The sequence below is a fragment of the Pongo abelii genome, chromosome 9, assembly GCF_028885655.2.
Source record: "Pongo abelii isolate AG06213 chromosome 9, NHGRI_mPonAbe1-v2.0_pri, whole genome shotgun sequence".
Lineage (NCBI taxonomy): Eukaryota > Metazoa > Chordata > Mammalia > Primates > Hominidae > Pongo > Pongo abelii.
In genome coordinates, this window is record NC_071994.2 from 3,386,428 (window position 1) to 3,410,088 (window position 23,661).

The following is a 23,661-nucleotide window of genomic DNA, read 5'->3' on the forward strand; positions in this document are numbered from 1 at the left end:
CATGTCTGAAATCCAGCAGGGCAGCCATTAAATCTTAAAGCTCCAAAATAATGTCCTTGGACTCCCAGTCCCACATCCAGGGTACACTGGGGTGAGGGGTGGGCTCCTAAGGCCTTGGGGAACTCCACCCTCATGACTTTACGTGGTTCACCCCCCGCAGCTGCCCTCATGGGTTGGAGTTGGGTGGCTGCAGCTTCTCCATGCTCAAGATGCAAGCTGCCAGTGGCTCTACCATTCTGGGTACTGGAAGATGGTGTCCTCCTTCCCACTGCTCAGTTAAGCAGTGCCCCTGTGGGGATCATTTACACAAGTAAATGATCCTTCCCCACCCCTCACCCCTGTGGTGATATCTGTGACCTTGTTCTTCACAGGGCACCCCACTGGGGTCTGTCCCATGCACCCGCTTCCAGCCACCCTCCTCTTTCCAGCTCACTTTCTCCAGTGCTTTCATTCCACCAGAACTCTCGGTCCATTGATACAACCACGGCTTCACTGATCCCCAACCTCTCTGATACCTCTTCTTGTTTTGTTAACAGCTTTATTGACATATCATTCATATACCACACACTTCACCCATTTAAGTTACACAATTCAATGCTTTTAGTATATTCACAGAGCTTTGTACCCATTGCCATAATCAGTTATAGAACATTTCATAACTTCACACTGTTTAGTACCCCCCACTCACTACCCCACAGGACAGTTCTCCAGGCTGCTTCAGACCAGTGCAATTCTCCCCATGTCTCATTTGTGGTTCTCAGGCATGAATGCAGAGGGAGCTGAACTGACATTTCTGAAAGAATATGTACAAATGACCAACGAGAGCTTGAAGAAATGCTCAGCATCATTCATCATCAGGGACACGCAAGTCAAAACCACAGTGAGGTGTCCTCTCATCCCACAGAATGGCCATTATCAAAAAGGCAAAAATAAATCCTGCAGAGGAAGTGAAGAAAGGGAACTCGTATGCTGTTAGTGGAAAGTTGTACAACCACTAAGGAAAACGGCATGGAGTTTCCTCAAAAAGCTAAAAATAGAGCTAACCCAGCAATCCCACTATGGGGTGTGTATCCAAAGGAAAAGAAATCAGTGTGTTGAAGAGATATCTGCACCCCATGTTTATCGCAGCACTGCTCACAATAGCCACGATATGAAAGCACCTAAGTGCTTGTCAACAGATGAATGGAAAACATGGAAAAGTAATGAAAAAGAAAAGGTGGTGTATACACACAATGGAATTCTATTTAACCCTAGAGCAGAACAAAATTCTGCCCCATGTGACAGTACAGGTGAGCTTGAAGGGCATTATGTTAAATGCAATAAGCCAGGCACAGAAAGATTAACCGCATGATCTCACTCACAGGTGCAAGCTAAAGAAGTTCATCTCAGGAGCAGAGGGTAGAACGGTGGTTACCAGAGGCTGGGAATGGGCGGGGAGGAGGGAAAGGGGAGACGCTGGTTCACAGACACAAAACTACAGCCACACAGCGGGAATAAGCCCTAGTGTTCTGTAGCACTTCATGATAACTGGGGTTAACGATAATTTATTGCACGTTTGCAGATAGCTAGAGGAGAAGATTTTGAGTGTTCCCAACACAAAGAAATGGTAAATGTTTGAGGAGATGATATACTATTCACCCTGAATGATCTCTACACATTGTATACATGTATCAAAATATCTCACTGGACCCCATAAACATGTACAATGATCATGCTTCAATTAAAATATTAATAAAAGAAGAAAAAGAATATAGAATACGCTGGGAATGCAACATCCTGAGATAGGGAGGGACTGGCCAGAAGAGCCTGGGCTTTGTCCTGGTTCCTCGAAACAGGACGTTCTTTGGTGCTTTAGTGCAATGAATCCTGCAGCCCTGGGACATAAGACCCAGGGCAGGTGGCTTTCTGGGATCCCTCAGCTGTGGTGTGAGTGGGGCACACATGGATGAGACTCAGCTCACCTGGGAAGTTTTGCTGAGGCTAGAGGGCTCCCAATGAATCCAAGGCTCCTGTTCTCCCTTGCTGCCTGTCTGTAACTAGTATACCCACTTCCTGAGACATATGTGAGTGTCTCACCTGAGTCTGATAAATGGGTAACATTAGTAGTAGCCAGAGGCTACTACTAATTTACTTTTTGTCTCTCTATTTTTCTATTCTTAAAATTTCATACCTGTGAAATTATATGATATGTGGTCTTTTATAATTTCCTTCTTTCACTAGTGTAATGTTTTGAGGTTCATCCATGTTGCAGCCTGAAACAGTACTTCATTACGTTCTATGATAAATTATTTATACTAATCTTCCTTCGTATGAATACACCATTCATTCCTCAGTTGGCAGACATTGGACTGTTTCCACCTTTTGGCTGTTGTGAGTAATGCTGCTGTGAACATGGGTGTGCCAGTTTTTGCATGGAATGTGTTTTCATTTCCCTTGGGAACATCCCTAGGAGCAGAATTGCTGGGCCCTATGGTAACTCTCTGTTTAACTTTTTGAGGAACTGCAGACTGTTTTCCACAGTGGCTGAGCAATTTACATTCCCACAGCAATGCATGGAGGTTCCAATGTTTCTGCATCCTTGTCAACGTTTGTTATTTTATTTTATTTTTATTTGCTTATTTATTTTTTAGAGACAAGGTTTTACTGTGTTGCCCAAGCTGAAGTGCAGTGTCATGATCATAGCTCACTGCAGCCTCAACCTCCTGGACTCAAGCAATCCTTGTCTCAAACTCCCCAGTAGCTGGGACTATAGTTGTGCCTCATCACACCCAGCTAAATTTTTAATTTTTTATAGAGACAAGGTCTCGCCATGATACCCATACTAGACTCAAACTCCTGGCCCCAAGGGATCCTCCCTTCCAGCCTCCTGAGTCACTGGGATTACAGGTACAAGCACACCCTGTCCCAATACTTGTTATTGTCTGACCTTTTACATTATATTCATCCTAGTGTTTGTGAAATGGTATCTCATTGTGATTTCAATTTGCATCTCCCTGTTGAATCATGATGCTCAGAGTCTTTCATATGCTTGTTGTCATTTGGGTATCTTTTTCAGAAAATGTCTAATTAAGATTCTTTGCCCACTTTTTAATTGGGTTGTCTTTTTATTACTGAGTTCCACATCCAGAAGAATAAAACTGGGCCGCTAACCAGATCACCATATACAAACATTAATTCAAGATGGATTAAAGATCGAAATGTAAGACCTCAAACTATAAAAATCCTAGAAGAAAACCTAGGAAATCACCTTCTTGATATCAGCCTTGGTAAAAAAGAATTACGGCTAAGTCCTCACAAGCAATTGCTACAAAAACAAAAATTGACAAGCGGGACCTAATTAAACCGAAGAGTTTCTGCACAGCAAGAGAAACTATCTGGGAGTCAACCCTCAACCTACAAAATGGGTGAAAATATTCACACACTGGGCATCTGACAAAAGTCTAATATCTGCAATCTACAAGGAACTTAAATCAACAAGCCAAAAACAAATAACTTCATTAAGAAGTGAGTAAAGGATATGAACAGACACTTCTCAAAAGAAGACATGCACATGGCCAACAACTATATGAAAAAATGCTCCACATCACTAACTATTAGGGGAATGTAAATCAAAACCACCATGAGATACCATCTCATATCAGTCAGAAAGGCTTTTGATAAAAACTAAAAAATGAAAGAAAACAAAACAAAACAAACCTAAAAACAGATGCTGGCAAAGCTTGAGAGAAAAGGGAACACTTGTACACTGTTGGTAGGAATGTAAATGATTTCAGCCACCATGGAGAGCAGTTTGGAGATTTCTTAAAGAGCTAAGAATTGAACTACTATTTGACCCAGCAATCTCACTATTGGGTATATACCCAAAGGAAAATAAATCATTCTACCAAAAAGACACATACATCCATATGTTCATTGCAGTGCTATTCACAGAAGCACAGACATGGAATCAACCCATGTGCCCATCAATGGTGGATTGGATAAAGAAAATGTGGTACATACACACCATGGAATACTACTGAGCCATAAAAAAGAATGAAGTAATATCTTTTGCAGCAATATGCAGCTGGAGGCCATGATCCTAAGAGAACTAACGCAGAAGCAGAAAACCAAATCCCACATATTCTCACTTATAGGTGAGAACTAAACATTGAGTACACATGGACATAAAGATGAAAACCATAGACACTGGGGAACAAGAGGAGGGAGGAAAGGAGGGAGGGGGCAAGGGCTGAAAAACTATTGGGTACTACAGTCACTATTTTGGTGATGGATTCATTCATACTCCAAACCTTAGCATCCCACAATATACCCATGTGACAAATCTGCACATGTACCGCTTGATTCTAAAATAAAAGTTGAAGAAAAAGTTCTTTGTATACTCTAGATACTAGACACTTATCAGATATCTGATTTGTAAATCTTTTCTTCCTTTATGTAGATCGTTCTTTCACTTTGTTGATAGTATCCTTTGATGCAAAAACATTTAACTTTTGATGACATCCAGTGTATTTGTATTTTTCTTTTGTTGCTGGCGCTTTTGGTGTCCTATCTATGAATCCATGCCCAATCCAGGTCATGTTTTCTTTAAATAGTTTTATAGATTTGACTCTTACATGTAGGCCTTTGAACCGATTTTGAATTAATTATTGTATGTGGTGTGAGGTAGGGGTTCAGCTCATTCCTGTGCATGTGGATGTCTAGTTTCCCAGCACCATTTGTTGAAGTACTGCTCTTCCTCCATTGAATAATCTGGCACCCTGTCAAAAGTCAGTTGGTCATCTACACGAGGGTTTATTTCTGGCTCTCAATTCTATTCCACTGGTTTAATATATCTATTCTAACGCCAGTACTAAACTGCCTTGATGATTGCAGCTTTGTAGTAAGTTTTCAAATTGTCAAGTGTGAGCCCTCCAACATTGTTCTTCTGTGTTTTTTTTTTTTTTCTTTTTTTTGACGAAGTCTCACTCTGTAGCCCAGGCTGGAGTGCAGTGGCACAACCTTGGCTCACTGCAAGCTCCACCTCCTGGGTTCACACCGTTCTCCTGCCTCAGCCTCCCAAGTAGCTGGGACTACAGGTACCTGCCAATACGCCTGGCTAATTTTGTTATTTTTAGTAGAGACAGGGTTTCACTGTATTAGCCAGGATGGTTTCCATCTCCTGACCTCATGATCCTCCTGCCTTGGCCTCCCAAAGTTCTGGGATTACAGGCATGAGCCACCACGCCTGGCCTGTTCTTCTTTTTAACATTGTTTTAGCTATTCAGGGTCCCTTGAGATTCCACACGAACTTTAGAATCAGCCTGTGAATATCTGCAAAGAAGCCAGCTGCTTTCCTGATGGAGATTATAGACTCTGTAGATCAATTTTGGGGATATTGCCATCGGAAAAATGTTAAGTCTTCTGATACATGAACATCAGTCTGCTTGGGCTGCCATAACAAAATACCACAGATTTGGTGGCTCAAACAACAGGCGTTTATTTTCTCACAGTGAATTCTGGAGATCAGAAGTCCAAGATCAGGTGCCAGCAAATTTAGTTTCTGGTGAGGGCTCTCTCCTTGGGTTGCAGATGGCTGCTTTCCCACTCTTTGCTCACATGGCCTTTCCTTTGTGTGTGGAGAGAGAAAGAGATGGAGGGAGGAAGAGAGAGAGAGAGAGAAAGAGAGAAAGAGAGAGAGAGACAGAGGCACATGCTCCCTGGTGTCTCTTCTTATGAAGATGCAAATCCTATGGAAGCCCTTATGACCTTATGTAACCTTAATTTCTTCCTTAGAGAACTCGTCTTCATATACAACCACAGTGGGAGTGATGGATTCAATATATGAATTTGAAAGAACATAAATATTCAGTCCACAACAAATCTGGGATGTTTTAGATCTTCTTTAGTTTCTTTCAACAGTGTTTTGTCACTTTCAGAGTTGCAAGTGAGTAGAAATACAATTAATTTTTATATATTGGTCCTGTATTCTGAAAACTTGCTGGATTCATTTGTTAGTTCTATAATCTATAAAACATTGGCCGAGCATGATGGCTCATGCCTATAATCCCAGTGCTTTGGGAGTTCGAACCAGGCAGACCACATGAGGCCAGGAGTTTGAGACCAGCTGGGCCAACATGGTGAAACCTCATCTCTACTAAGAATACGAAAACTAGCTGGGCATGGTGGTAGGGCATGCCTGTAATCACAGCTACTTGGGAGGCTGAGACTGGAGAATTGCTTGAACCCAGGAGGCAGATGTTGCAGTGAGCTGACATTGTGCCACTGCACTCCAGCAACAGAGTGAGAACCTGTCTCAAAATAAAAAATCTATAAAACATTAGTAGCTCTGACAAATTGACAAGTAGAAGACAAAAAACCAAGCTGTTAAGAAGGTGATTCTCTGATAAACAAATGGAAATGTGCAATTAAAAATATAAAAAGTAAATCAGACTCACTGGTAGTCAGATACATGGGATATTTTCTGTGGAGTCCTAATTATGGAAAAGGAGCCAGGGTGGTGGGACCAAGGGAAAGCAAAAAGAGAAGGCAGATAAGCTACAAGTCTGCCTTTCTCCATGGTGCAGGACTTAGCCCTTCTGCGCAAATAACTCACATAAGTCACAATCTTCTTGCACTCAACTTATGACCTCAGTTGATAGAAAAATGCAAATTAGCTCACTGAAACCTTGGCATTATCAGCACTGCACGTAACCCTCTCCAGCACAAGCACCATCCTATAAAATCCCCAGCAAGCCTTTGTCTTCTGGCAGCCAGCTCCTCCCTTGCTGACCTGCCCTTCCCATTCTTGCAACATGTTTTCCTACATTCTCAAATAAATCTGCCTTTCCTTACCTACAACTGTCTTGGTAAATTCCTTTACTGCCCACGCCAGTGGCCCCAGTTAGTGGCTACCTGCAACATTTTATATCTACTAGACTGGCAAACATTAACAAGAATAATAACACCTATTGCTAGTGAAATTGCAGGGAAAAGGTACTCTTATACATTGTTCTGGGGATATAATTTATTATAGTATTTTTTGAAAACAATATCTAATAAAATTAGGTAATATCAATACTATTAGTCTTGAAATTACTGAAAACAAGATTAAATGTAAACATATTCATGTATACACATATGTGTATGATACATTGTTTGCAGTGTCAGAAAAAGAATCCTAGCAAATTGAAAATGAATACTAAAAGTAATACCCAGTACAATATTAGATTGCAGATGTACCAGTGGACTTGGAGAAATTTCCTCAAGGCTCTGGCTAATGTGAAATGTAGATGCAGGGAAATGAGCACAGTAGGATCTTATTTTAGTAGCAAACAATAAAAGTGTCTTTTACACATATGTTGAGTGTGTGCCTGGGGTACATAGGACAGTGGCTGGGTGGAGTGGGGAAGGTGTGTAGGAATCAACAAAAAGAAAATGACAATGAAAAGTGAGTCCAGTATGTGTGATCCGACTTACAGAAAAATTTCATATATATGAATATGCATGTGCATAAAGAAACATAGACTTATACCCAGATCTACTTCCTAGGAGAGGCAACCATGATGCAGGTTTTAGTGAAAAAAAATAAGTTGCAAAGAAATATGGATAATAAAATTCTAATTGGTAACAATACCCAATCATGTATGTGCATCTATTCTTTTGTACATTGTATGTGCAAGGAGGAGGGTTGGGTGGGGGTGCCTGTGGGGCCTGCCACTGAGGGTTGTTTTTATTATTTTTTATTGTGTGTAATGTAAGACATAAAATTCAATGATCTCACATACGTCTACGTTGTGAAATAATCACCACAGTCAAGATAATTAAGATATCCACCACTTCGCATGGCTCTCTCTCTCTCTCTCTCTTTTCTTGGTGGTGAGAACATTTAGTATCTACCCTCTCAGTACATTTTAAGTACATAATAAACACCATGTTGTTAGCTGTGGTCACGTTGCTATGCATTGGGTCTCCAAGCCTTATTCATCTTGCAGAACTGAAGCTTTGGACCCCTGGGCCAGCACCTCCTCATTTCCCCTTTCCCTGCCTCTGGTTCCCATGCTTGCACTCTGTGCTTCTGTGAGTTTCACTCCTGTAGACTCCATGTGTGAGGAAGAGCGTGTGGTGTCTGTCTTTCTGTGTCTGCCTCTTTTCACCCGTGTAATGTCCTCCAGATTCGTCCATGTTGTTGTGAGTAACCAGATCTCCTTCTTTTGAAAGCTGAAGAATGTTCCATATAGACATATATAGATGTATGTATATATTCCACATTTTGAAAAAGTCAAATACATAGAAACACAGAATAGAACAGTGGTTACTAGGGTCTGGAGGAAGAAGGAAACGGGGAGGAGGAGGTCAAGGGCTTGCAGTTGTGTGGGAGAGGGAGCCGAGCAGTCCAGTGCACAGTGCAAGAACCACAGGTGACAGGTGCTGTATGCTGCAAGTGTGCTGAGAGAAGACTCCAGGTGCTCTTACCACACACACATACACACACACATCATACACACACTCACACTCATATGCACACATAAATACACACACTCAGTCTCACACACATGCAATTAAAACACACCTTACACACACTCATACACACATAACCATACAAACACACACACTCATACATGTGCATACACACTTATACACACACTTATACAAACACACTCATGCACACACACTCATACACACACATACAAAAGGGAACCATGGAAAGTTCTGGAGATATTAATTGTAGCCATCATTTCAGTAGTGTACATGTTTACCACAACACCATGGTGTCCACCATGAATATATACAATAAAAATAAATGTAAAAAATATGTGTCTTGGGAGAATCTTTCATAATAACACCTGAGAGGCGTCACCTTTCTTGACTTTTTCTGACCGTGAAATGCATCTGCCAACGTTGGCAGACGTAGGGACCTGACCTCCTGGGCCCTCACATGCCCAGTTATCTTTGGCCCTCTGGACTGGAGCAGTTTGTAGACCCTGGAAGCTGAGCCCCAGCACTGACTGCTCGACCTCAGGCCTCTGCCCCATCGGTGGTCAGGTGGCGGCCACGAGGGCGTGGGAGCTCGGCCATCCCTGCCTCCTGGAGCGGACGAGGTTGGCGGCTGGTCAGCCTGCTCCTGCCCCACCCTTGCCTCATGGACCCTGGTAGCATCACTGGCTCGGCCTTGCTGGGCACGCACAGGCACAGCATCCACTCTGTCCCAGGTGGCTTGCCCTGCTTTTGGCCAAGTTCTCGGTCTGGCCACTGCCACAGAAGGCTCAGTCCCCTGCGTGATCATCCTGGCTGCTGCTGGGTGCCCCTCCCTTTACAGAGTTTGGGTGACCACCAGGCCAGGACCCTCTGGAACTGGGACTTGTGCCCTGTCTGGGGTCCCTGTCCCACAGGTTGGGCCAGAGGCCACATGGTATGCTGCTGGCTAGCCATGGCTGCGGGAACGTGACACTCATCCTTCCCTCTGGCAGCCTCCAAGTGACCAGTTTCTCCGTGGATATTAATTTCCTGAGGCCAGGAGGGGCATCTGGGGGCTGCAGGGCAGCCTGCCGGCTGCCATCCTGGCCCCTTCCACACCGCGCTGGCCACTGCCTGTCATGGGGGTCCGGATGCAGGCAATCCCGTGCAGGAGATGTCTCTGGACCTGCCTCTGCTCTTGCTCATCACAAGGCCAGGCCAAGCCTGGTGTCAGGGCCCTGGTGGGGTTGCAGGGCCAGGCCTGTCCCATGGGCCTGGGGTGTCCAGGGTACACGTAGAGGAAACAGAGGCCCTGCATCCCAGCTCCTCAATGTACTGTGGAAATCATGGGCCGTCAACATCTAGGTGCGTGGGAGGCATCCACAGGGAGTTCCAATGAAGGAACCACTGGACAACTCCTGGTTTCTCCTGAGTTGGGGACAGGCCAGCCACACCCTGAGCCCCTGGGGACCCCCAGAGAGTGGCCCACTGCCTTGGGCTCTGAAAAAGCGCTCTCATTGTAGAGCACAGGGGATGTTGTGGCCCACTCCTCTCAGTTTTGCTGTGAACCTAAAACTGCTCTGAAAAAAAAGTCCATTAAAGGAACTAGCATGGGCTGATGGGGAGGGGCTCATTCACCCCTCAGTTGGACACTGTGTGGCTACGAATCCACCCTCAGACAACAGAGTGGGTTTTGGCAGCAACACCACACCCTAGCCTCATCCTGAGGTCAAATTTAACTCAAATAAACCAGGCCCTTTTTCTATTGTTCTTAGCCACTGTTAAAACAGGTCATTCGTTCTGTGTTTTTGCAATTGGCTTTTAAACAGAAGAGCTGGGTTTGGTGTATATTTCCTTGTCAAGTGTTTTTTCTGCAATTCTGTAAAAAAACAGACAAACAAATGAATTTTCATGAGGACATGGAATATAAGAACTTGATGCTTTAGAGTAAAGGGATTATGGGAAAGTTTCCCTTATTTTCAGAATTATTTTGTTTATGGCTGTCACGATGTTATTGTGCAAGAAATAAAAACTGGTAGAGTGAAAAATTTTTTGAAAAACCATTACAATCAGAGCACCCTGGGTTATTGGCATCTTTTATTGTGAGCAGCCCCGGCTGGGGATCACACCCACGCCTGACTGTGGGGGCTGCAAAGCTGGAACGGCAATTAAAATGCACAGCCTTGCAATCAGGTGCTAATTATAAGGTAGGGACACAACTGGCGAGGAGCAGGCATTTGCTGAAACTCTTGGGATGAAATCATCTGGGTGGTCACAGGTGAGCCAAACACTTGGAATCCTCAAATTTCCCTGAACTCTAAGCAGCCTGTCCTGGCCCATCCTAGTCACCCCCTCACACCCACCCACCCCCAGCTAAGGTAGTCCCAACTCCATTAGAAAGACCCCCTTTCAGGGACTTCATCTGAAGCAGTCACCACTCAAGGACCCACCATCATCCCCAGTTCCACAAGAGAGGTGGCTCCCAGAACAGCATAAGCAGAAACAGGCGAGCTTGTCCGGGAGGAGACAGACTACACGCCAGCACAGGCACAGGGTGCCGCCCGTCTCATTGTCCAGAGTGTGGGAAGTTGAAACGGGGAAGGATAAGAAATGACAGAAAGTCAAGCTAAGTGTATCTATCCAAGTGCACGTACCAGGGTTAGGGTTTTAGCCCAACGCAGGCTTTGTGTAAAGTAATATTCCTGGGGCATTAGCCATTTTGGGGCTGGTTCAGTGGGATACATTTATGAATTCAGAGTCCTTTCCAACTATATTCCAATAATTTCTTATCCTTTAGAGGATGAATAACTTCCAGGACTACTCCTATCATCCACTGTGACAATTTGCCCCAGTATGGTGACACAAAGATGAATGGCCGGAGATTGTAGATTGTGTCGTGATACCACGCATCCTTCAGTGGCTGCCTGTGGGCAGCGGAGGAGAAACAAGTTTTGAAAGGTACAGAGGCAGCCGGGTGTGGTGGCTTACGCCTGTAATCCCAGAACTTTGGGAGGCCAAGGCGGGCGGATCACAAGGTCAGGAGATCGAGACCATACTGGCTAACACGGTGAAACCCCGTATCTACTAAAAATACAAAAAAAATTAGGCGGGCGTGGTGGGGGGCATCTGTAGTCCCAGCTACTAAGGAGGCTGAGGCCGGAGAATCGCTTCAACCCGGGAGGCGGAGTTTGCAGTGAGCTGAGATTTCGCCACTGCACTCCAGCCTGGGAGACAGAGTGAGACTCCATCTCAAAAAATAAAAAAGAAAAGTACGGAGGCAGAGCTAGTTTTCAGAAATGTCTTCCAAATACTATAGCTCATATAGGAAAGCAATTCGATGACATCTCCCCAAATTTGATAATCCTAAAAATTAACATAGTTATTGATAGTGATCTATGAAACTAAAAACAACCTTTCTAAACTATTGATAATACAAATTTTTAAGAGAGCAGTGCTAGAAGAAATAATGAATTCTCCCCACTGTGCCCCCAACCATTAGCATTCATAGGAACCTCTAGCTGATGCCAAGAAGGAAGGAAGAGCTTGGCTGCCCTAAAGCTTCTCTTGGCACCATCCATGGGAATGGCAGGAGGCAGGGAAGGGGCTGCAGACACACCCTGGGGGAGAAGCAGGGGCCGCTCCGCCAAGGCATGGGGAACACTCAAGGCCCTGGGGATTCCCACGTAGACTGAGGTGGGAAATGCAACCCTCTGCCTACAATGGGGGCTCGGGTGATTGTTGTGGGGCCAGTGAAGAGCCTGTGCCTTGGCAGGCAGAACACCATGATGACCTTGGGCAACAGAGAGGTCATGAGATGCCCGAATACACAAATTACATGGGAGCAAACAAAATGTTAGCACTCTAGAGATCGGGGTTATGAGTAATTTGTTGTCTTCTATAATTGTCTATCATTTTTAACATTAAAACACTAAAATTTAAAAATGAGATGGGGATAACATCCAGAATGTGAAAATGTCCACGTATGAATATACCACATTTTGTTTACCCACTCATCAGTTCATGCACATTTACATGGTTCCACTTGTTGGCAAATAAGAATAAGGCTGCTATGAATATCATCATACAAGTTTTTATGTGATATATATTTTCAGTTCCCTTCGGTAGTTACCTAAGAGTGGAATTGCTGAGTCATATGATAACTTTACATGGAACATTTGAGGAACTATTTTTCAAAGTAGTGGCATGATTTTTTATTTTCATCCAATGCACAAGGGCTCCCATTTCTCCACATTCTCATCAGTGCTTCTTATTGTCTTTTTGGTAATAGCCATCTCAGAGGATGTGAACTGCTATCTTATTGTGGTTTTGATTTGCATTTCCCTGATTTTCCCTGACTAACAATGTTGAGCTCCTTTTCATGTGCTTATTATCCATTTGCATATCTTCTTTGGAAAATGCCTATTTAAATCTTCTGCTGAGTCTTTAATTGGATTGCGTATTTGAGTAGTAAGAATTCTTTATACGTATAGATGCAAGTTCTTATCAAATATATGATTTCAAAGTAGTTTCTTCCACTCTGTTGGTGTCTCTTCATTTTCTTCATAGTGCCCTTAGAAGCACAGAAACTATTCGTTTTGATGGAGTTAGTTAATCTAGTTTTTCCCTGTGGTTTTGATGTCATTATCTAAGAACAATTTCATACTCCAAGGTCATGAAAACGTAACCTGTTTTGCTTCTAGTAATCCTCTAGTTTTGGCTTTTACAATTAGGTAATTGATCTATTTTTTCTATTTTTTTTTTTTGGTTTGTTTGGTATATGGTATGAGGTCAAGATTCAAATTCATTCTTTTGCATATGGACATCCACTTGTCTTAGCAGCATTGTTAGTTGAAAAGATTCCTCCTTTCCCATGGAATTGTATAGTACCCGTGAAAATCCATTAACCACAATTGTGAAGCTTTATTTCAAGAGCCTCAAACCTACTCCATTGATCCATCTTTCTATTCTTATGCAAGAACCATGCTGCCTTGATGACTGTAGCTTTGCAGCCCATTTAGAAATTGGAAAACGCGAGTCCTCAAATTTTGCTTTTCTTTTTCAAGATTGTTTTAGCTATTTAGGGTCCCTTGAATGTCCACATAAATTTTAGGATCAACTTGTCAATTTTTGAAAAAAGAAATCTGAGATGTTGATCGGAATTGCATTAAATTGGTAGAACAATTTTTTTTTTCAGAGTGTTTCAATCTTCACAATATTAGGTCTTCCAATACATGAACATGGGATTTTTCCCCCCATTACTTTGGTCCTCCTTAACTTCTTCCAATGGTGTTTTGTAGTGTTAAGTGTCCAAGTCTTGTACTTTTTTGGTTGCATTTGTTCCTAGGAATTTAATTGTTTCCTTACATCCTTTTTGCATTGCTTTTTGCTGTTGTAAAGAAACACAGCTGACTATTGTGTATAGTCCTTGTGTTCTGCACTCTGCTGAGCTCGGTTATTGGCCCTAATAGTTGTGTGTGTGTGTTTGTGTGTGTGTGTGTGTGTGTGTCCCTCAGCATCTTCTGTAAACAAGATGAGGTTTTCTGTGAATAGAGATAGTTTTGCTTCCTTTTTTCTTACCGGGATGGCTTTATTTTCTTTTCCTGTCATGTTACTCTGGCTATAGCATCAGTGAAATGTTGCATAGAAGTGGTGGGTGTGGACATTCTTTTTTTGTTCCTGATCCTAGGGGAAAACATCCAGGTTTTCACAGTTAAGTACCGTGTTCACTGTGGGTAGATGGCCTTTATCAGGCTGAGAAAAGTCCCTTCTGTTCCTCCCTGTGCCAAACCAAAGCTGGGAAGCCTGTGGACACTTGGATTCCTCCTCACTCTGAGCCCAGAGATGGAGGGTGCACTTCAGCCTGTGTTCAACCACACCGTCTTAGATCCCTGAAGCAGCACAGTTTCCAGTGTTGTCCTACAGAGCATCTCAGGGACACAGCTCATTCTAGTCTCGCTTCCCCCTCTCCTGGCTTGACCCACAAACTGGGGACTGGCTGGACCCAGAGAGCACCCATTACATCCCTTCCTAGGCACTGAGGGCAAAGTTCTCCTTCTCTCCCAAACATATCCTCCCATGGGGAAGAAGTAGGAGTCCAAATTCCAACCAAGACAGACTGAATCCCACTGAGATACAGCTGGGACTCCCTGTGTACTAATGAGAGATCCTCATTCATTCACTCATTCATTCCTTGTCTTCATTCATTCATACATACTGCCAGAGGTTCCTTCATTAATCAGTTCAACAACTGTTTCTGGAATCAGAGCTGGGCCTGGCACGCTGTTATAGCAGTGGGAGCAATAAGCTATCAGGGAGGAGGGGAAGGACATGTGGCCAGTTTGCCAATGAGACAGAGGCTGGAAGAAAAGAGTCAGTGAGAGCAAGGCTGAGGGGTGGAGAATTTATTTAGTGCTGCACCCAGATGCATTTTGGATTTCCATAGATACATGTGATCATTTGGGTTGCAGGACATCCATCTGTAAATGCTGTGGCGCTTTTGGCAGGCAAAGGCAAACCCTTCTGAAGGGTTTGCTATCTCCCATGGAATTATCAAGAAGGGGAATTCCAGGCTCTTGCTTGGCATGAGGGCAGCCCCCAGTGCAGTTTGGCTCAGACCTATGGGGGCATGTGGGAAAGAGAGGCAAAATTGCCTGGGTCTTGGGATATCCTTATAGGGAATGGGCAAGGAGTGGTTCATTCCATTTCCTCAGGGGCTGGAAAAAGAGGCCCTGAGCCAAGGGAGTCATTGTTCAGATCCAGAAGGGGATGTGCTTCAGGGGTAGTCACTTGTTGGAAAGCACAGATCTTCAGGAGCTACCTGAGGTTTCCCACTAGAGCCTCAGATCTTGTACTGGTAGCACACAGGGACACAGCATCTGGACTGGGAGCAGCAGGGCTTGCAGCAGCTGGACTGGCAGCAGGATGACCCACAGCCTGAGGATGAGCAGCAGGGCTTACAGCAGCTGGATTGGCAGCAGGATGACCCACAACCTGAGGAGGAGCAGCAGGGCTTGCAGCAGCTGGACTGGGAGAAGCAGGGTTTGCAGCAGCTGGACTGGCAGCAGGATGACCCACAGCCTGAGGATGAGCAGCAGGGCTTACAGCAGCTGGATTGGCAGCAGGATGACCCACAACCTGAGGAGGAGCAGCAGGGCTTGTAGCAACTGCACTGGGAGCAGCCACAAGAAACACAGCCTCCCTTGGAGCCCCCACAGGAGCCACAGCCCCCTTTGGAGCCCCCACAGGAGCCACAGCCCCCCTTGGAGCCCCCACAAGAGCCACAGCTGGAGCAGGAACAGACTGGCACACAGTAGCACACGGGCTTGCAGCAGCAGATGGGCACACAGCAGCTGGAGCCACAGCCCCCAGAGCCGGAGCCACACCCCCCACAGCCGGAGCCACAGCCCCCACAGCTGGAGCCACAGCCTCCAGAGCAGGCACAGCAGCCCATGGTTCTGGTGGATTGAGGGTGGAGCAGGTAGAGGAGCAGGTGAGAGGGAGGTGCAGGTGTGGAGCCCCCTGAGCCTGGGCTCTTTATATCCCTGCCCAGGCTGAGGTGTGAAGCTGGGCACATGGTCACTTCCTTGTTCCTGTTTGTGCCATTTTCCCAGGGAGATTTTGTTTGCTTTCTTGAAAATAGAAACAATCACGTTCTGTTTGCTCTGTTTTGCAGTTTTAATTCTGGCTGTGCGTCTCTACTCTGACTGGCGCCTGCCACACCCGTGTATCATGGAAGAGACTGACTGGGGCCCCCAGGTGCCCACTGGACCTTCCACACATCCCCTTCCCCAGTGATTGTCCTCACACGACTCCTGGCCATCAGGGAAATGCCTCTGAACAGCCACCAAGAGACCCGGAGAGCTTGGCCAGGAGGGGCGTGCAGGACCTCGTAGCTTTCTCCTTTTTTCTTTTTTCTTTTTTTTTTTTTTTGAGACGGAGTCTCGCTCTGTCACCCAGGCTGGAGTGCAGTGGCACGATCTCTGCTCACTGCAAGCTCTACCTCCCAGGTTCACACCATTCTCCTGCCTCAGCCTCCTGAGTAGCTGGGACTACAGGCACCTGCCACCATGCCCGGCTAATTTTTTGTATTTTTAGTAGAGATGGAGTTTCACCATGTTAGCCAGGATGGTCTCGATCTCCTGGCCTTGTGATCTGCCCACCTCGTAGCTTTCGCAGCTCTTAGGGCAGGAGGCTGGGATCAACTCCTCCCTCCTGTGGGGCTCCCCAGCTGGGCAGCTGCCAGGAGCTGCTTGCAAGGCCTCACGCCTGAGGCTGCATCAAACCTGAGGTCACGCATGTGCAGGGTGATGGGGCTGGGAGGGGCCCAACACACTCGTTCAGAAAGGCAGAGCTGGCTGGGTTACTCTTCCGACACTGTCGAGAGAGACCTTTGCAGGATGTCAGAAAAGGAGGGAGCCAGAGGCAGGGGTGAAGCCTGTGTCCCTGTCCTGGCGCTCCCGTGACAAATGACCACAAACTGGGGGCTCAGACAAGAGGAATTAGTTCTCTCACAATTACAGAGGACAGACACCTGGGTGTCTGCAGGCTGAGCTCCTGCCAAAGGCTCTCGGGAGGCTTCTTCCTGCCTCTTTCAGCTTCTGGGCTCCGGGTGTTCCCTGGCTGTTCCTTGGCTGTGGCCGCATGGCCCAGCCTCTGCCTCCGCAGCCACAGGGCCGTCTCCTGCACTCCAGGCCTCTCTTCTCCTTCAGTCAGTTTCCTCCGGCCTCCCTCTTACCAGGACGCTGAGGTCACACTCAGGCCCCGTCCTGGAGTCTGGGATATCTTTCCCATCTCAGGATCCTAGACACAATCACGTTTGCCAAGGCCCCTTACATCCACAGGACCCAGGAGCCTGGATATGGGGCCAGGAGGGCATCGGTCAGCCAAGCACAAGATGCCCTGGAGTCACCCTTGGTGCCCATCCCTGTATGACAAGGTGGGTCCCTTGTGAACAGAGCTTTGGGTCCCAGGTGGCCTCCCTGCAGGAGCCACTGCCCCTTGGGGGTGGTGGGCAAGGGGGGGCAGGCCCTGGTCAGGTGGCAGAAACTTTGGGCGTTTTGTGGGTCTGCTGGTGCCCCGCGGTCTGTGAGAGTCAGGCGATGTTCTGTGCAAGCTCTGCGGGGAGAGGGGAGTTACAGTGCAGGCTCCACATTCTGTCAGCACTACAACCTCTCCTCCTGCATGCAACCCTGCTCCGGTCCCATGAGAGCCCCTGTTTTCCAAAGTGAGGCCTCAGGGGATGGGTCCCTCAGCTTCTCTCACATTGATGGTCCTGATGTTAGCATTAGGATCCACACTGGGCTTCTGGGAGCCCAGAAACAAAAGGGAGTTTGTTTTCTAGATCAGGTTCCAGCAGGAGGCCATAAACCCCCAGCTGAGTGGAGACAAAGCAGTGAGTGGCGGTGTTTTCCCGACTGTCCAGGGCAGGGACTGACTTACTCTTTCTCGGTTTTTGTTTGTTTGTTTTTGTTTGAGATGGAGTCTCGTTCTGTCGCCCAGGCTGGAGTGCAGTGGCGAGAACTCACTGCACCCTCTGCCTCCCGGGTTCAAGCGATTCTCCTACCTCAGCCTTCTGAGTAGCTGGGATTACAGGCACGTGCCACCACACCCAGCTAATTTTTGTATTTTTAGTAGAGGTGGGGTTTCACCGTGCTGCCCAGGCTGGTCTCAAACTCCTGACCTCATGGGATCTGCCCACCTTGGCCTCCCACAGTGCTGCCCTTACAGGTGTGAGGCACCATGCCCAGCCCAACTAACTCTTTCTGTTCAAGGCTGGGGGTTAATATTTTGGGCCACATGGTCACTGTGACGACTGCTTGACTCTGTCCCAGTGGCCAAGGCAGCCACAGATGCAGAAACGCCCACCGCAGCTGCGCTCCAGGGAAGCTTAAGGGACCAAAGCAGGGGGAGCTGGACCCGGCCCACGGGCTGTAGCTGCCCAGGTGGGTGATGCAGGTGTTCATATGTGGGGATGGCACTGGGGCAGGTCCGCCACAGCCACCCAGCACTCTCTAAATTGCAAGACTCTTCCTGACCCGAGAACACACCTGTAGAACTAAAGCAGAGAGGTTTCCTCGGAAGAACATGAGAAGTGGGGGCTTTCCTGGGATGTCCACAGAGGTCCACCCAGTGAGGTCCCGTTGCCTGTGTGACAGGGCCGGCTCTCCCCTCCCACTCGCTTGGGTCCTGGGTGGACGAGCTCCAGGCAGAGATGCCGCCATGGGGCTGATTTTGTGCACCGCAAGGGCAGGAAGACCCCAGCCGAGCTGTAGGTGGCGCCACAATGCATCTGCCTCTTCCCCTCCTGTTCATCCTCCCCAACCCTGGCCTTTGAAGCTCCTGTTCGCACAGACACAAACTTGCACTTAATTGCTCCGAAGCATCAACTAGTGGCCTGACAGGATCCCATTATTGAAAATTCCATTTCGGGGGCATAGCCAATGCCACGGCAGTCTCCACTCCACAACGCTGCCCCCGGATAGACCAGCCCTGGACCCAGAATCCAAGAGGACCAGCCTGTTCGCTCTTCTCCACTGGAGCCTTCTCAGAGGAGAGCTTTCACCCTGACTTGGATAACTCGGGAAGTGCAGGCTTAGCTGGCCTGGAGATGGCCTCCCAGCCACCCCACGGGCAACAGAGAGCATTTGTGGAGATTGCCGGCGGCACTTTCTTGGGTCTCTGCATCTGGTTCAAGCTCAGTCAGGGTAGCTGCCTCCCTGTGAGGACCGCCGTGACATCCAGCAGTGACAGTTGTTGCAGACTGAGGCAGGCAGTGCATGCCAGGGTCCCTCACCCTTCACACTCCCACAGGCCTGAGAGGTGGGAACACCCATTTTTCAAGGGCAGGCAGCGCGGCCTGCAGGCTGTGTCCTACCCACACCCAGGGCAGCCGCTCAGGTGTCTAGGCAGGAGCCGTGCAGGTGTCTACATGAGTCAGCAGAGACCAGGGGGTTTGGGTCAGCAGCTGCCCAAGCACAGGGATGTTGTCAGTTTCACATATGAAACAGTCACCCTAGATTCATCCAGAATCTTGAGCCACACTGAAGGTGTTCCTGCCAGCAGCTCCCAGAGTGCTCTGGTCTCTCTCAGACAATGAACATTCTGCAGCCAGTACATTCCCCTCTTTGCCCTGACAGCCACGAAGCTCAAGATGTTGTAGTGAAGAAAACAATGAGCCTCGAACCATTCAACTGTGGTTTTTCAATCCTGGCCTCTCCTGCCTGACAACCCCCTCCTAGCTGGGCAGGGTCAGACTCTGGTGCTGTCAGATGGGGCAGCCTGGAGGCAGAGTCAGGAGACACTCAGGGCTGCCTCTTGCAGGGCTGCGGGCCAGACAGGAGCCCGGAAGTGGGTGCGAAGCCACGATCTTTCCTCCCAGGGCCCCAGGACCCCTCTTGTGGATCGGGGCTGAGATGAAGTCAGCCGGGCAGTGGGAGCCTGGCCCTTGAGAGTCCCCAGGGGGTTGCTGGTTCTGCAGATCTCCAGGTGACAGGTCATTGGTCAGACAGGGCCCGTGGGGTAGGGCTGCAGCAAGCACGGGCCTTTGGGAGAGGTGTTTACTAGCGAGGTCTTGAGAGGACAGAGAATAGAAGTGCCTGAGTGAGGGGCCAGAGCAGCCTGGGGCAAGGAGGGCAGGACCTCTCTGAGCAGGGCCCTTGGGGCTGTCTCAGGGCCTCTGTGCCCTGATCCCAGGTGCATCCTGGCCTGGAAGCACTGGGGAGGAGGAGGTGTGGGAAGGAAGGGTCTGGCGAGAGGAAGCCAGCTCCTGCTCAGGAGGGCTCAGCTCTGTCCAGCAGGCAGCAGTGAGGAAGTGGTTTTGGGCCGGAGCAAGGTGTGGGGTGAGGGTAGTTCTGAAAGGGCGAGGGGGGCTCAGGCTGAGACTGGATAGGGAACCTCAGGAGAGGGAACCCCAGGAGAGGGCAGAAGGAACGGGCTTCTCCCTCCTCCCACCCTCGGAAGATGGAAAGTTCATTCCTGGGTCCCAAAACTCGGCTGCCTCTTTCCAGGATCTAACACGCCGCTCACTCCCTGGATAGGCGGCTGCTGTGCTGGCACACAGGGAAGGGTTGTGAGGGGTCCCAGTGCCAGCCCCCGCTGCTTCTGGTTGTTGCATGTTCCTTCTGGGCTCTGGACCCGCACCTCTTGTTCTTCCGTCTTAGAGAACACTGGTTTGCTAATGATGACGCCCGTGTGCGGGGGAACACGTATGTGTCATTCAATGTGTTCCTTGTAGCATGATCAGTTCACAACGTGGAAATGAAGGGAGGCTCCCTGAACAGGAACACGCGGAGGCTGTTTACCCAGAGCTTGCTCTGGCAAGGGCTCAGCCACACCATCTGCATCAGGCACTGTCGGTTGATATATTCAGTCTCTCAACATTTTATTCGCATATAATTTAAACAAATTTCACCAAATGTTGTGTGTATATATTTAAAAAGTCAAATAATGCCAAGCGGCTTATAATTGCTTCACCTTGCTCAGCTCAGCCTCATGCAGGGGATAGGCGTGTCTATAACCTGGCGCCTTCTGCGGTTACTGGCCAGGCTTTCTGTAGGTGCCGGTCCTGCAGGCTCTTGGCGTATCATTTCGAGAGCATAGGTCTTTACTTTCTGTTGTGATGTATGCGGGCTCACCTCTCCTACACACGTCTTTCGTGTCCTCCAAATACGCTCCCTGTGTGTGTTTTGTAAAACCACCGTTCCCACCATTGGAATGTTTGTGTGAACATTGTTCTCTGTGGAGCCAAGCTGCCCATGCGGGTGATAGTTCCTTCTTAGCTGCCTTCTTCGGAAGCTTAGGTTGGCTTTGTTTTTTCACTTTTATCATTTGTTCTCCCTGAGCCTTGATTCTCCCAGGGTTTCACTGTTCTCTGCCAGGAGAGTCGCCAGGCACCAAGGCTCCTGTCTGGCCCCATGCACAGTGATCACAGGGCTCAGGTGGGAGGTGGCTTTGGGGGGGAGCGATTTTAGCCAATCTGCTTCTTCAGGAGATTCTGGGTGATGAATCTGTCCCTGAACACCCTGTTTACTTGGGACCTCTTTTTCCTAGAGCCCCTGTCTTCCTGATCCAAACTGGGCAGATCTGATTGGACCCACACACAGCTGTCAACCCAGGTCTCGGTCTTCGCCTCTCCTGGGCTGAGCCCTCTCCTTCTTGGAGCTTGGGACTTCTTCCTTCTTGGTTTACGCCTTTAGTTGACTGAGCAACTCCCCGCCCCGGACCCCATCCCAGACCCCACCCCATGTAGCTTCCTAAGTGAGCCTGGGAAGGAACAGCCAAGCTCTTTCATGCATTACTCTATCCTTTCTGCCTTTGTAGTGACTTGAAATTGGAGGCTGAAACCATTTCCAGTTCCAACAACCAGCGCTGCTGTTGTGAAATCCAACAGAAATTCTTCCCAGCCTCCTGTTGTGTGGGGCCTGTTTTCTCTGTCTGGAAGCTTGGGGCCCTCTCTTTGCTCCTGATGTGTAGACATTTCATGACGGAGGCCCATTCCGTTCACTTTCATTGATTGCGCTGCAGCCCCTCTCGTGTGGAGGCTCGCAACCTTTGCCATTGGGGCTTTTTTCTTACATAATTTCTTTGATACTCTCCTGTCTTTCATTTTCCACTTTTTATCCTTCTGTAATTCCCATTAATCTGAAGCTGAGCCTCCTTGATCAGGCCCAAGAACTCCCTTTCATAAGTATGAGTATTTTGTAATTATTTTTTTTGAGATAGGGTCTTGCTGTGTTACCCAAGGCTAGAGTGCAGTGGTGTGATCATAGTTCATGGCAGCCTCAACCCCCTGGGTTCAAACAATCCTGCTGCCTCAGCCTCCCAAGTAGCTTGGACTACAGGAGTGCACCACCACACCTGGCTAATTCTAAAAATTTTTAGTGGACACCAGTCTCTTACTCTGTTTCTCACACTGGTCCTAAACTCTTGAGCTCAAGTGATCCTCCTGCCTCAGCCTCCTGAAGTGCTGGGATTACAGGCGTGAGCCACTACACTCTGCCAGCGTAAGTATTTTGTAACACCTTTTTAATGCATTGAAATAAAACTTGTAAATAATGTAAACAACCTACACATGTAAATTTAACAAAATCTATCCAAAGCCCCAACTGTTACATAAAGAGGAAGTAAAAGGAAACCAATTAGTACTAAAACTTTGTGCATTTCTCAAGATGAAAACTAGGCACAGCTACACTGGAAGACGGAATGCTGGCTATGACACACATCCAAAATGAGTAAGTTTGCATGTAAAGAAATACAGAGGCGGCTGGGCACGGTGGCTCACGCCTGTAATCCCAGCACTTTGGAAGCCGAGGAGGGCGGATCACCTGAGGTTAGGAGTTCGAGACCAGCCTGGCCAACATAGTGAAACCCCTTCTCTACTAAAAACACAAAAAATTAGCCAAATGTGGTGGCACGTGCCTGTAATCCCAGTACTTTTGGAGGCTGAGGCAGCCGGATCACTTGAGGTCAGGAGTTCAAAACCAGCCTGGTCAACATGGTGAAACCCTGTCTCTACTAAAAATACAAAAATTAGCTGGGCATGATGATGCTCGCCTGTAATCCAAGCTACTCAGGAGACTGAGGCAGGAGAATCACTGGAACCTGGGAGGTGGAGGTTGCAGTGAGCCAAGATCATGCCATCGCACTCCAGCCTGGGCGACAGAGCGAAACTCCCTCTCAAAAAATAAAAACAATTAAAAAAAAACTAAAGAAAGGAAGAAGCAGCAGCAGCAGAAGCAGAAAAGAAAAGGAGGGAGGAAGGGAGAGAGGGGAAGGAAGGAAAGACGGAAGGAAGGAGAGAGGGGAGGGAGGGAGGGAAAGAGAAATGCGTTGGCAGACACAATTCTGCATGAGCACCACGGAGACGTGGAGGAGTAGCAGTGCGGGGACACAGGACCCATGGTCCGGCCTGGACTCACTGTCCATGATGAGCAGTCATCCACATGGACACACAGGGCTGATTGATGACCACTTGCAAGCTGGGCCATGCTTCCCGTACAGCCTGCAGAATGGTGAGCCAGATAAACCTCTTTTCTTATAAGCTACTCAGCCATGGGTATTTCTTTATAGCAACACAAATGGACTAAGACAATCTGTGAGGAACAGGCCCTCCCCAGACACCAAATCTCCTGGTACCTTGATCTTGAGTTTCCGGCCTCCAGAACTGTGAGCAATCAGTTCTGTTGTTTAGAAATTACCTGGCCTGGCCAGATGCAGTGGCTCACGCCTATA

General features: G+C 47.7%; 1 protein-coding gene across 1 annotated transcript; it reads left to right on the top strand.

Moving 5' to 3' along the window:
- Positions 1 to 763: 763 nt before the first annotated feature.
- On the top strand, positions 764 to 15,987 carry LOC100940192 (CLK4-associating serine/arginine rich protein-like). Its single transcript, XM_054524480.1, has 3 exons — positions 764 to 880; positions 15,268 to 15,362; positions 15,447 to 15,987. Exons 1-3 carry the CDS (start codon positions 764 to 766, stop codon positions 15,985 to 15,987), a joined length of 753 nt encoding a protein of 250 aa, XP_054380455.1.
- The last annotated feature ends 7,674 nt before the right edge of the window (positions 15,988 to 23,661 follow it).